This window comes from Vespa velutina, chromosome 18, assembly GCF_912470025.1.
Source record: "Vespa velutina chromosome 18, iVesVel2.1, whole genome shotgun sequence".
Classification (NCBI taxonomy): Eukaryota; Metazoa; Arthropoda; class Insecta; order Hymenoptera; family Vespidae; genus Vespa; species Vespa velutina.
The window spans coordinates 3,661,961-3,675,624 of NC_062205.1; the positions used below are offsets into that span (position 1 = coordinate 3,661,961).

The 13,664-nt window shown below is 36.3% G+C and overlaps 4 protein-coding genes across 4 annotated transcripts; 1 reads left to right on the forward strand and 3 right to left on the reverse strand.

The window, feature by feature from the left end:
- Positions 1–154: 154 nt before the first annotated feature.
- Positions 155–1,856, reverse strand: LOC124955352 (odorant receptor 82a-like). The gene is made up of 5 exons (XM_047509665.1): positions 1,004–1,856; positions 828–927; positions 632–742; positions 394–549; positions 155–311 (listed from the first exon to the last, which is right to left on the reverse strand). The coding sequence occupies exons 1-5, from the start codon at positions 1,840–1,842 to the stop codon at positions 261–263; spliced, it is 1,257 nt and encodes a 418-aa protein (XP_047365621.1). The 5' UTR covers positions 1,843–1,856; the 3' UTR covers positions 155–260.
- Positions 1,857–2,255: 399 nt separating this feature from the next.
- On the reverse strand, positions 2,256–3,929 carry LOC124955354 (odorant receptor 22c-like). Its single transcript, XM_047509667.1, has 5 exons — positions 3,142–3,929; positions 2,941–3,040; positions 2,757–2,867; positions 2,493–2,648; positions 2,256–2,397 (listed from the first exon to the last, which is right to left on the reverse strand). The coding sequence occupies exons 1-5, from the start codon at positions 3,927–3,929 to the stop codon at positions 2,347–2,349; spliced, it is 1,206 nt and encodes a 401-aa protein (XP_047365623.1). The 3' UTR covers positions 2,256–2,346.
- Positions 3,930–4,379: 450 nt separating this feature from the next.
- Positions 4,380–8,508, reverse strand: LOC124955569. Its single transcript, XM_047510158.1, has 9 exons — positions 7,640–8,508; positions 7,457–7,556; positions 7,266–7,376; positions 7,003–7,158; positions 5,380–6,296; positions 5,126–5,225; positions 4,937–5,047; positions 4,708–4,863; positions 4,380–4,493 (listed from the first exon to the last, which is right to left on the reverse strand). Exons 1-9 carry the CDS (start codon positions 8,446–8,448, stop codon positions 4,440–4,442), a joined length of 2,514 nt encoding a protein of 837 aa, XP_047366114.1. The 5' UTR covers positions 8,449–8,508; the 3' UTR covers positions 4,380–4,439.
- A 378-nt stretch (positions 8,509–8,886) lies between these two features.
- On the forward strand, positions 8,887–10,409 carry LOC124955355 (aquaporin AQPAe.a-like). The gene is made up of 6 exons (XM_047509668.1): positions 8,887–9,045; positions 9,176–9,351; positions 9,443–9,586; positions 9,645–9,878; positions 9,963–10,043; positions 10,173–10,409. The coding sequence occupies exons 1-6, from the start codon at positions 9,021–9,023 to the stop codon at positions 10,347–10,349; spliced, it is 837 nt and encodes a 278-aa protein (XP_047365624.1). The 5' UTR covers positions 8,887–9,020; the 3' UTR covers positions 10,350–10,409.
- The last annotated feature ends 3,255 nt before the right edge of the window (positions 10,410–13,664 follow it).

The following is a 13,664-nucleotide window of genomic DNA, read 5'->3' on the forward strand; positions in this document are numbered from 1 at the left end:
TCAAGATCAATAAAAGAAAAAAAAAAAAACTAGAGAGACTTAAGGACTCTAAAGGTAATTTAAATTCTTTGAAACATCGATTATATTTATTCCCAAGTTGGTATTATGCGAATTCCATAAGAATCGGGAAAATTTATTCGGAACAATTTTTTTCTATCGTGGCTATCGTCATTTATTCTCTGCACTACATTTATATACAAACATTTGGCGTTATTTAATTCGTTGATCCGCTAGAAAAATATTCGCCGTTTGATATCACGTTAAACACTGTTTCGAAGAATATTGAAATATCCTATAGCCGTTTTGATAATCTAAAGGAAATAAAGCATTCGTTCATTTTCTTTTTTTTTTTTTTTTTTACAGGCAAGGCCGACGATCAATCATCGTACTTACATTGTTGAAATTGCTGAGAGACATATCCATTAATTTACCGGCTACGATTTTCACTGGATAATTAGACATAAGTATGACTGGAATCAAAGATTTTGTATCCTTTATAGGAAGACAATGCCAATTTAAGGTACAGGATGTCAATCCAACCTTTGCACCCTATTGGTAGATAAAGCATCGTAGATCATTATTTATCCAAAATTTAAATTCATAATGCACGAATAATGCACGATCGTTCTACCTGTTCCGAAAGAAGTTCTCCGATATAACAAAAGATGAACATGTTAAAAGCGAATGATACGAAAAGTAAAATAAAAGTTATCAGACCAGTGGCATCGCTATCCTCCCATTCCTTTTGAATCAAAATATAAATGATGGCCATCTTTAGGCAAAATTATTTATTTAAACGGAATAAATCTTATAAAAATAATACGTACCATAACCAAGTAGTATAAGACGAGACAAACTAGACTCGTGCAGCCCATTATCTCGGCCATGCAAGGATATTGCAAAATTTCTTCCACGTCTTTAACGAAACTGTAAGTGAGATAAATGATTCGATATTTATTAACTCAAAACAATGTCGATTTCAGGAAGGAACCTAATAAATTACCTTCTTGTTCTTATTTGATGATCGATGACTTCGGCAATGCGTTTATTTGGATTCTTCTCGTCGGTATAATTACCATCGACGATGTCGTTCATTTTTCTCATCAATATCCGAAGTTGGCCGCAAACGTGCATAATCAAGAAAGCTGCCAATCCACAAACTCCGCTGCCCACGGTATAAACGGTAAAGCCACCAAGAAATTGGCCAAAAAATACGAGTTCGTAAGCAGGCGTCTTTTGCTCATCGAATATTACAAAATAACTTGGACAAGCGAGGGGTCTTATCGTGTGATTGCCGACGACGACGGAGCCCTTGGAAAGCGGCAGAAAGGTACGATAAAATAATCCTGCGCCGTAAATAAAACAAATTGACATGGTTGCAAGAATTCTTCCGATTTTAGCTTGAGACATCATGAGTTCGTGATCTTCCGGAAGAACTACCATTTCCCAGTCTTCTCTTATGTGTTTCAAACACGCTTTGATCTTCTCTCTATACATCAAGAGTATACTGTATTTCATAGCGTTCGTCGAGCACGAGCAAAGTGGTCCGAATATTTTTAATTTTTGCTGTGTATTTTTTTCGATGAGAAAAATCCGAAGAAATCCCGGTATCAAAATGAACGCGAAGAAAAAGTAGCAAATGCATTTCATCAAATAGCTACCGTATCTTTCACACAGAGATGCGTCTGTTCGAATAGGCCAGACACCGATAACCCGTAAAATATAATAGGGTATTTTCATAGAATAATTTAGGGATCTCTTGTTTCTAGCAACGATATTCTCTTGTCCTGTTCCCTTTTCCTGTTCTTTCTTAAAGTTATTTATCTGCAGTTCGATCGGCATGATTCCCCCGGTAAACACTGAAGTAATTGAAAGTTGTAACTTCACTTGGAAGCAATACGACTCGAAACAAAAAGAGGAAAATAGTATAGATTAAAAGTATAGCGGTGGGGTGTCTTGGTTGGTATACGAAGTAGGGGTCAACGCTTGCGTATCAGATTATCTTGCGCATTATTCCAACCTTTTATTAAGAACGTAGACCTGTTCCTACGGATACTTTATTTCTTTTGCATTTTCATCGTAAGAAATTGCCTTATTACAATTATTTAATACTTTTGTGTTACGAAGTGTGTTCACGAGTATCATTGAGTATCGGATAAATCGAAAGAAACGTCAAAATTTTAATCTGCCCTCTTCATTGTAAGATCAATATATTTGCTATCTTTTCGCGTTTTTATTCGTATAAATAAAAAAGTGCTTGTAATCGATTACATATTATCGAAGTGGAGATGAGGTAAATGCTTTAATTTATTTCAAATGAATCCGTGTTCCCGGAACAATCAGATATTAAATAGTAGTACGAAGCATATTCAAATACGCTACCGACGTTCTAACTACCTGAAAGATAGTATAAACCAGATAAAATTCAATTTTATTTTGTTACTATTTACTTACTTTTATTTGTTATCAGATTCTTGTTGAGATATACTTACTGTACCAAAACTATTGAGAGAAAGATCTAAAAACTTCCCAGCTGTAATTTTCACCGGTCGATTCGACATCGCCATTACCAAAATTAAACAACGTGCTGTTCTTCCTGGTAAGCGGAACCATTCGAGCGTGCAGGACGTGTTTGCGACTTTCGTAGCCTACATATGTGTAAGCAGATGACGAAAAATGAAGGAAAAAAAAAAAAAAATATATATATATATATATATATATATATATATATATATATATATAATTACAATGTCTACCTGATCTGTTAAAAGTTCTCCTATGAAGCAGAAGATAAAAATGTTAAACGTAAAAGTGATCAGTAATATCGCATACGTTAGCATCGCTACCGTGTCGTTATTTTCCCATTCCTGTGAACATAAACGGGTTTTATCGTAAGTTTCATCGAAGAAACTTCAAATTGTTAATTCGAGACCCACCAACCATTATGATATAATATCCGAGAAGGCATAAAATCAATGTGCAACCGATCACTTCCACCAGACATATATGTTGCATGGCGTCCTCGATGTTCTTTAAAAAGCTACAAATAAATGGTGAATAGTGAATAGAAATATAATATATCTCTGAAGATACGTTGATTCAAATTTCAGATTATTTAAGCCGCCGCATGTTGATCCTTACCTGTTAACCGTTATATGATGTCTCACCAATGTGGCTAATTTTTCATCGAGCGCGACGGTATTCGCGTTAGGATTCTCAACGAGCTCCTCTAATCTTCTTATAAGGATCTCGAGTTGTCCGCAAGCATGAAGAACGTATAGAGCAGCCAAACTACATGCACCGCTAGTTATAGAGTAAGTTACGAAACCAGCCATAAATTGTATCGCGAATACGATCTCGTAAGCTGGCGTTTTTTGAGGATCGAAGAAAACGAAATAGCAAGAGAAGGCGAGAGGTCTTATCGTAACGTTTCGAGCGTTTACAATCGTTCCACTCGATAATGGAACGATTATGCGAAACGAGAAGCCACTGATGTAAACGAAAGCCACGCAAAGTATCGCGATACTTCGGCCAATTTTTGCCTTTTCTAACATAGTTTGACGATCCTTCAACCTTACAACTTGTTTCCAATCCTCCTCGAGCCGAGTCACGCAATCTTCCAGCTTTTCTCCTTGATAAAGAAACGTCGTGTACTTCAAGACAGCCATCAGACAATTGCACATTGGTCCTATCGCCTTTAATCTACGACGAGGATCTTTTTCCTTTAGGAATGTATTCAATAATCCGGGTATCAGGATGAAACATAATAGAAATTGGCAAATGACTCTCAAGAGTTTTATAAGAATCCCTCTTAATATGTTCCCTCGAGTTTCTTGATGTGGCCAAACGCCGATTAATTTTAAAACACCACGACTCACGTGTACCGTGAGCTCGATGTCACTTTTATAATTCTCATTCTCTCGTGCCATCTCGTGAAATCTATTGCTAATGATAGATCGACGATTTCTCGATCGCGATCCGTATCTTACTGTACTGAAAAAGATATACAATATCTACGATTGAATAACAACGTACGACAATCTGCCAGACGAAGTTTTCTTAGACGAGCAATATAATGCGCTTGCGCTCATAAATCATGCAGTGGAACGATTGCTCTTTTCGAAACTTTAACTCGATCTGTACTTTTTATTATATACGAACGACCAGAGGAAAAAATTTTCCATTTATATTTTCTTTCAAAAGTGGAACGGCCGAAAGCGAACGTTGATTCTACCAGATAGACCAGATGGAACATATGGGATCGATTACCATGATCAATTACCATGGACGTTATTGAAACGATATAAGTACTACATTTTTGTTTTGTTTTTGGTTTTTTTGTTTTTTTCTTTTTTTTTTTTTTTTACTTTATTCTTTAACATTTACATAATTTCTTTTCTTTTCTTATTTTTCTCTACGATTTAATGCACGAGCGAAATTCACGATGTAACGGCTCGTAACATATTGCAATAAGTCGCGGCTGTTTTGATGACCTGCAATTATTTAACGTTTCAGAATAAAAGAGTACAGCTGACGGTTGAATGCAAGCATAAAGAAAAAAGTTACCCCTTACGATTGAAATAATAAATACTCGTGTAGAAAGGACATTGAGTTCCAATCAACTTCTGAAGAAGAAAGTCTCTATCGTCCCTACGTATCATCGATTCCAACGACGAAGTAAGTATAAGTTATGAAAAAGTTACTTACGTTACCGAAAGTTTGAAGGGAAAGTTCGACTATGTTTCCAGCGGTGATCTTCACTGGACGATTAGATATTGCGATCACCAAAACGAGACCCGACAGTTCTTTCGAAGGAAGATTATACCAATCGAGAGTGCACGATGTCCTGGCCACTTTTTCCGCCTGCTTTCATCAATGAATCGATTCGATTTCAAAGTCCTACAAGTTAGCTTAAATTTTCTTAACTTAGATATACCTGTAACGTCAGTTGTTCGCCAATGTAACACAATATGAATATGTTACATATAATAGAGGATAATGCTATGCTGTACATGAAAACAATAGCAAGATTATGATTCGTCCATTCCTATAATAAGATAAAAAATAATTTTATATAAAAGTTGTTCGTATCTTAGAACGCCTCGTCAACTTTAAAAAATTATACCGTCATTATGTTATAGGACAACAGGCATACCATCAGGGTACATCCCATTATTTCGATTAAGCAAATTTGTTGCAGGGAATGCGCCACCGCTCCTAAAAAGCTGAAAATCATTGATGGTACTACGATTTCTAATTTGCTGAGAAAGGATCAACAAGAAAGCGATATCAATATAGGTAGGAGAAAAAAAAAAAAAGAAAAAGTATGAAATTTGTAGAATTATAATTGAACAATGAAGGGAGGATAATCGTGCACACCCCCGAACTTTTATCTGATGTTCAACGGCGAGAGCAATTTTGGCGTTCACCTTCTCACTCGGAAGATTCGTTTTTTCGACCATCCTCTCCATCAACATCACCAAGATCTCGAGTTGTCCGCAAATATGTAGAATTAAGAAAGCTGCGAGTCCACATACAGCGGTTGTGATCGAATATGTGACCATACCGGAGAGACATTGAAGAAAATAAACGATCTCGTAAGCTGGACTAAGTTGTGGATCGAAGAAGAGGAAATAGCAAGGACAAGGTAAAGGTCTGATGGTAAGATTCTCATTGATCGTAATCTTCCCCCTGGTTAAAGGTATGATACCTCTAAAGAGTATGCCACTTCCGTACATGAGCGAACCACATATAATGAAAAAACGCCTTCCTATTATCGCCTTTTTTTTCATCGTATCTCGGATATAAGTGTCCACTGCGTTTTTCCAGTCCTCTATCACATACTTCAAGCAAATATTCGTTCGTTCGATAGAGAAGACGAGTACAGTATATTTCGCTAGGGCCATAGAGGAATACAGGATGGGTTGGATCACTCGAATCTTTCCATATGTACTCGTCTCTTTTAAAAAGATATGTAGAAAACCAGGTATCACAACGTAAAGTATAATGATGAAATTGAGAAGGATCAAAAGTAATCGCGAACTTTTGAGTAAGAACGATTCTCGCTTGTCTACTTGCTGATACGTTATTCGGATTCCGAGAGAAAGAAGTACGTAACGATTAGGCCCTATCGCATAACGCAAATCATCCTCGTAATTCTCCTTCGAGCACATACTTCTTTCACGTCGTACGACCCGTTCGAGAACTCTAGGTTGAGATCTCGCACCGATCTCCAATGTTCGACCAGTATGGCCGATTCGTCGAGCAACTTGGAAATTGCGCTTGCGTGTCTGAATCTTTAACGTATCGTATCCACGTAGGGTTAGATAAATATAAGTTTTCACTTTTTTTCAACTTCGACTTCACATTTATTACGCTAACTTTCCAAGCTACGAATCGTAGTTCCACGTAAACGATCACGAACACTTGGAAAATATAAAATCAAATCGAAATATGATAAAATATGTTAAGAGCGAGTACACAAAGGGAAAATAATACGTATGTACCTTTAATGTAACGTTGAGAAACTAATTGAATATCCTTTTCTACAATTTGCTTACTTAGATAGTCGATAAGAAGGTGTCGAATTAATTCGAACGAATTAAGATCCATGATAGATGCCTGGCTATCATATGTTATTACGATAATATGAGTATCTTAGAAACATTACATCGTGCATCGTTACGATCGCTTTGTTCTAATTAATCTTATTGGATCGTCTTTTTTTTTTCTAATTAATCTTATTTGATAACATGATAAATATTAAACTGCAAAGTACTTTGTGTCGCGAGTTTCATGATCTTAATTCTTTCATATCTCGCTAAAAAGTATTATATTCGCGGCCGATCTTGGCGATAAGGTTATCACATTATCGTCCGTATTATGTTACAATAAGCTACGACAGTTTTAACAACCTAAAACACGATGTTATTTCTTTAATTTCAATTATCAATGGAATTTGAGAAAGATTGGATATAGTTATTGTTAATAATTTTTGCTTACTTGTCCAAAAGTTTGAAGAGAAAGTTCCATTACGCTTCCTGCAGTGATTTTCATGCGATGATTCGATACAATTATTATCGGTATGATGTTCTTCGCTTTCTTATACGGAATGCGATGCCACTCGAGTACGCAAGTTTTCAAAGCTACCTTCTCGTCCTGTCGTTACGAATGCCTTAACGTTCGTGTTCACTTTTACGATAGAAAACGAACGCACAGAAGAAATTGTTGTTTATTTTCTTCTTTGATAAAAAACAAAAAAATACCTGTAACATGAGCAGCTGTCCAACGTAACAAAATACAAAGATTTGAACTGTGATAGACGCGATGGAAATTATGTATGGAAAAACCTTCTTCATATTTTGACGATCCCAATCCTATAAAATATTTCATGATATTATTATTTTAGAAATAAATCTTCATCGTGATGACATATAAATGATAAAATATTCCGTACAGTTGCCAGACAATAACCCAACATACATTGCGTCATGCTACAGCCAAATATATCCATGAAATACAACGGATTCATAGTACTTTCGATCATTTGAAGAAAGCTAAAAATGATTGAAGTTTAAAGAGAAGATAAAAGAAAGAGAGATAAAATCACTCATTATCCCAATGTAGGAGTCAGACATACTTTCGTACTCCTATGTGATGTTTCACGGCAATTATCAATTTCGCATTAATGTCCTCTTCTTCAATGGTTTTTTCAGTGGATTTTTTACACGTAACGATGGCCTCGAGAAGATCGATAAATATTTCGAGTTGGCTGCACGCGTGCATGACGAAAATGACGGCGAGGGTGCATATCACGATGTTCGTATAAATCGTAACACAACCTTCCGCACATTGAAGGAAAAATATAATCTCGTAGAAAGGACTGACCTGATCGTCGATGAAATTAAAAAAATAATTAGGGCTAGGTAATGGCCTGATCGTAACATTTTCAGCAATGACGATCCTTCCTTTGACAAGAGGTACTAAAAGACGCCAGAAGAGAACAGTGATATGAAGGAAAACGCATATGGCAATGAACAAACGCTTTCCATACTTTGTCTTTTTCAATATTATATCCCGATGATAAAGATTCACGACTCCCATCATACCTGTTTCGACTAATTTCATGCATCGTTCGATATGGTCTCGTTTCATCATTAAGTAATGGTACTTGAAGAGAAGTAACACGTTGTAGGAGAGTAGTGGAATTTTTTTTAATTTCGTATGAACGTTCTGTTCGATCAGTATTATGTGAAGTATCGAAGGTACGAGAAGGAAGAAAACCAAAGCATAGCAAACCGAAATAGAAAGGAACTTTGTAAATCTTACGAAGAAGGAAGTAGGCTCCTTCGAATGATTAAAAATGCCTAATATTTGGAGCAACTTGCCGCAGACTCGATTTAAATAATTCACCTCGATTTCATACTCGTCCTTCTTTCTCGTCGTCATTCTGAGCTTCTCCGCTATGGATTCTTCTTTTATCCCTTTATGAAAGGGACGAGTAGTAAGTTCTCGTCGAAACTAAACTTTGTTAAAAATTGGAGAAAGCGAGTCGTTGGAAAAAAATGATCGTGCGCTTGCGCGAATAAATATTTCAAGCTTTCTATCTTGCGAGCAGTATTGTTCGAATCATTGCTCGCATTGTTCAACGGGGAAATATTATCATTTATCCATTAAGTTATACTTTATTGGCATTTATAAAAAATGTCAAGATTTTAATATCATTCGTTAGGTAAACGCGTTAAGATGGATTTACGATTGATTTGCGAGTGTATGAAACGAGATAAAAAATATAAAAAATGCAACTCGTACGTACAAGCTGTGATTCGGAGAAGAAATCGTTCGTATCGCCAGCGATTTGATAAGACAATATAGATTTTTATTTTCTTTAATCATTACTAAGTAGATACACGATAACGAGAACGATCGAACGATTAAAGTAAATCAAAAGACAATCAGGATTCGAAACGGAACGTTCGAAGAACAAGTCCCTCTTGCAAACATAGTAATCGATCATCGCTATGTCTAACAAAGAGGAGTCGAAAGGTGAGGCAGAAACGTTTCCTAAAAATCCCACAATGAGATCTGCGTTTTATTCAAATACTTTCTTGTTCCTTTCCTACTTTTTTTTTCTTTTTTTTTTTTTTTTTTTTCTTCTTCTTCTTTTTTTTCGTAGACACGTTGTGGAAGTTGCAAGAGGGAACGTGGACAATGTGTATAGCGGAAGTGGTTGGTACCGCAATATTAATTTTCATCGGTTGTATGGCGAGCATCGGTTCAATGTCGACCGTTTTACCTCCCCCGCTCCAGATGTCGATAGCATTCGGCATGACCGTGAACCTTATTATTATGGTGAGCAAAACTCATAATATCGTGCATATGAAACAGAGGTTGGCAAAAAAAGAAAAAAGGAAAAGAAAAGAAAAGAAATCGCATGTCTTAGATGTTGGGTCACGTTAGCGGAGCTCATCTCAATCCAGCTGTTACGATCGGTGCAGTCATCGTAGGCTTAAAAAGTATTCCCACGGGTACCTTGTACATAGTGGCACAGTTCATTGGAGCTACATTAGGATACGGAGCGTTAAAGGTAATTTTTGTCAAGCGCTAAAATCCAAATTCTTATCAATAATAGATCTCTTATATAGATAATAACTCCACCGGAATTATTTCACGATGGAAATCCAAATTCCACGGTCGGTCTTTGCGTTACCGTTATTCATCCGAGCATCAGCGTCGTTCAGGGTATTCTTATTGAAGTTCTATGCACATCTTTCATACTATGCGGCGCTTGTGCAACGTGGGATCCAAGATGCTCTCATACCACCGATTCCACGGCTATTAGATTTGGTTTTTCTGTCGTAGCTATCTCTTTAGCGGCGGTATATAAATAATTATTCGAAGGAAACAGAACTTAACAACATTTTATTTCTTTAATCTTTTACCTTAATCAAAGCTCATTTCAGAGTCCTTATACGGGATGTAGCATGAATCCAGCTCGAACTTTCGGACCTGCGTTTTGGAATAGCGACTGGACGAATCAATGGGTAAAGTCACATTTATACGATTCATTTTGGCTCGTTATTTGTAATACAATTTTTTACGTAGCCCAATTTTTGCTAAAGTTATGTTATGTAGCTTTGATCAAAAACATCGACTGATCGAATCGCTTTTAGGTTTATTGGTTTGGACCAACAGTCGGAGCAATGCTTGGAACGTACACGTATCAAATCTTCTTTTTGGAGAAGCCGCGAGTAAAAAACGCTTATGAGTCATCGACCGCCGACATGAAGCTTATGAAAGAAATGGAATCGATCAAATATTCGGAACTTGAAATTGTCGATGGAAAGTAAAGATAGGTAAAATGACATACATCGAATTAGATTACTTAAAGAATAAATAATTTTATCGGATGCCTTATCACATTAAAATGGGAAAAGAAACTTTTCTCAAAAATTTTTCTGCATTATCTACGCTACGTAAGAGATCAAAAAATCATTCCTAGACATTGTAATCATCGACGCTCTCGTATGATTATACGTAGGTATAATCATTTTCAAGAAGACTTTGCGACGTAGTATTTGCCTCTTTTGCTAGATGGCATTGTTCGGAATTGTGTAAAATCATTGACTATATACATATATAGTATACATATATAGTATATGTATACATATATATATATATATATATATATATCTTGTAAAGTGCATCGCACACCTAACGATCTGATTGCATTCCAATTTTTTTACTGAATCTACGAAACGCAACATTTTTATTTCGACTTCATCGATGATCGATCCTTCTATAGACGTACGAGATGTATTGAAAAAAATATTAGTTGAAAAAGAGAAAGAAAGTTTACGTTCTAAGTTATGAAAACTCCAAGAAAGATTAATGTTTCGAAGCGCATTATTCATAGAAACGAGGGATGTTATACGAACGAAGAGACGATTTTACATTTGTTTTGTTAAGTTTACCCTTTCGAAAGAACTTGATCGTATGATGTATAATTGTTCTTATAAATTCATACGAGATTAATGCAAAGTTACGAAGAATTATTAAATCATTCGTATCGATCCTAATATTATAATTCTAATCTCTATATTGCAAGTGACAATTATCAAGTTTTCGTTAATGGTCTGACTGACATCAACGTGTACTGAACACGAATAACAACGTGTTTTCTATAAATATATATAGCTCTCACGTTGCACTTATCGATTAGTCGCAGTACCCGTAGGTAGAATGTTCTGGAACATCGAGAAGCGCCCGGACGGCTGCGACCTGAAGATCATACGCAGAGATTTTTCAAACAACTTCGTAATTAAACAATTCTTCTATAATTTTGTATAAAATTGTATGACAATAATCGAATCAGAGAAATAAGTAGATAAATTGAACGTATAAAAGTTGGATTATTTTTCTTTTTGTTATCATCGGCAAAGTTATAATACATTGATTATAAATGTGACAATTTTATCATTTGTTTTTCAACGAAATCATATTAATATTTATCTATCCTTTCCTGAGTTATGTTCTATGAAGGAGATTCTTCATGCATAACCGTCGAAACCCATGCAGTTAGCATGTATGACACACGCAACGATACTTGTATCCTACATTCTATATTTAGGCAGAGTTTGCGGTGTTCTACAAACCAGTCTCAATCTCTACATGTTATCTCATTCTTTTACAAATGTATATTTTTCTCTTATTAGATCGTAATTTACAAAGATATTAATCGTCGTTTCCATTTTAATTCTAGACTAGTTTAATGGCTCAATTTATAAGAATTTATAGTTCTGAAACGAGCGATCGATGAACTTGATAGATTAATTCTTTGGTAAACTAACGATCCATTATGTTATAACAGATTCATCGAGCAGACGGTACTTCCGCTCGTGAGAATGAAATCTCAACGGATCTTTTCCTGCAGAGCGCAGATGCACAACATTTCGTAATGCTCTAAAGCGATCCGGACCCCTGTCTCATTATGCATAAGAATAAGAATATGAGAATAATGCGTATAGAAAAAAATTTTCGAACGTAGACGAGGTAGACGAGTGAATGCTCCTCGTTACATTTATTCCCACGACGGGGAAATTGCATCTAATTATAGATATCGAAATATCTACGTTATATATTTTCAAAACTACAGCCGATATTAATTTATCCTCGTTCGTTATAAAAGGAAAAAAAAATAGAAAAAAAAAAAAAAAAAAAGAAAAAAAAAGAACGAGAGAAAGAAAAACAACGATAAGAGAGGCGAAAGAAGGAAAGAAAACTACGTTGTAATCAACATCGATGTCCTTGCTAGCATATCACGAAACGCCTAAAAATAACGTAGCATTACGAGTTCCCTTCGAAAACGCGTAATAAAAAGGTCATGGCGTAGTTTCTACACGTTCATCGAAGGTCATTTCGGGAAGCTACGCAGTTCCAATACGTTGTGTTACGGTTAACGTTCCTTCCACAGGGAACGAGAATCCCCTCTTTCTTCTCTCGTCGTATTTATTAGCAGGTCATTCTTTACGGTTTCGTGCGTGTTTACATGCGCGTTTCACGTCTTTTTGTTTTTATTCCAAGTAGAATTCCTTCCTTTATCCACCATATAACTTATCATGTGGTTTTCCGTTTTTATATTTTTTCAAAATTTCTTTCCTTTAAAAATTTACACGACGTTCATATTTTCGATATATTTTATCTCCCCTTAGAACTGCGAAACTATGACTTTTTATATTCGAGAGAGTCTTTTTTTTTTAACTACGTAAAAAATATGAAATTTTCTCTTTGCCTTTGCAAACGTATTGAAATTTGTCACGTTATTTCTCGCCTTTAAATTATTTCCTTCCCCGAGTTTTCCTTCGAAAGACATAAAATTATCTCGTACTGTTCTTCTCGAAGAGGGAAAAGAAACAACGCAGTTAGAGAAGCAAGGATCATTCGAGAAACGTCCTTCGAGAAGGGAACTGCGTAGTGTACTCGGTTTCGCCCTTTTTTAGGCTCGAAGGAAACTACGCAGAGGCTTCTGGCCATGGTCACGTGAAATCGAAAGAGGAGAGCGAGCGAGCGAGCGAGCAAGAGAGAGAGAGAGAGGAAGAACGTTACAGCAAGCAAGACGCAATATTATCTCACGACCGACTCGGTCGGTCGTCGTCGTCGTCGTCGTCGTCGTCGTCGTCGTCGTCGTCGTCGTCGTCGTATTTGATATTTCTCTTTCTCTCACTCTTTCTCATTTATTCTTTCTCACTCTACTTGCTACACGGTCATTCGTATATGTGTATATGCGTGTAAGCCGGTTTAATCTTGTATCAGTGCATATATGTATTATTCTCGGTTAAGTGTGAGATACGTTATGGTGGGGTCTGGAGTGGCGGACGTGCCAGAAATCCTGTCCGCTTTCGACCGATCAATACTCTATATTTCCTCGATTTTCGATAAACCATTGAAAAATTAACATTGAACTTGGTGTCAATCGGTGTATCGCGTAATGATCGAGATAACAGTAAGAAAATATTGAATCGTTACGAATAGTTAAAGGCCAAAAAGAATGGAATTAAAGGAAATTGCGCGTCGGGAATAAGACAGCGTCGTCGCAGCGCCATGCAGCGGCCGACGATTCTCGAACGTTCGATGCCCGGGACGTGCCGACTATATAAACGCAGCCG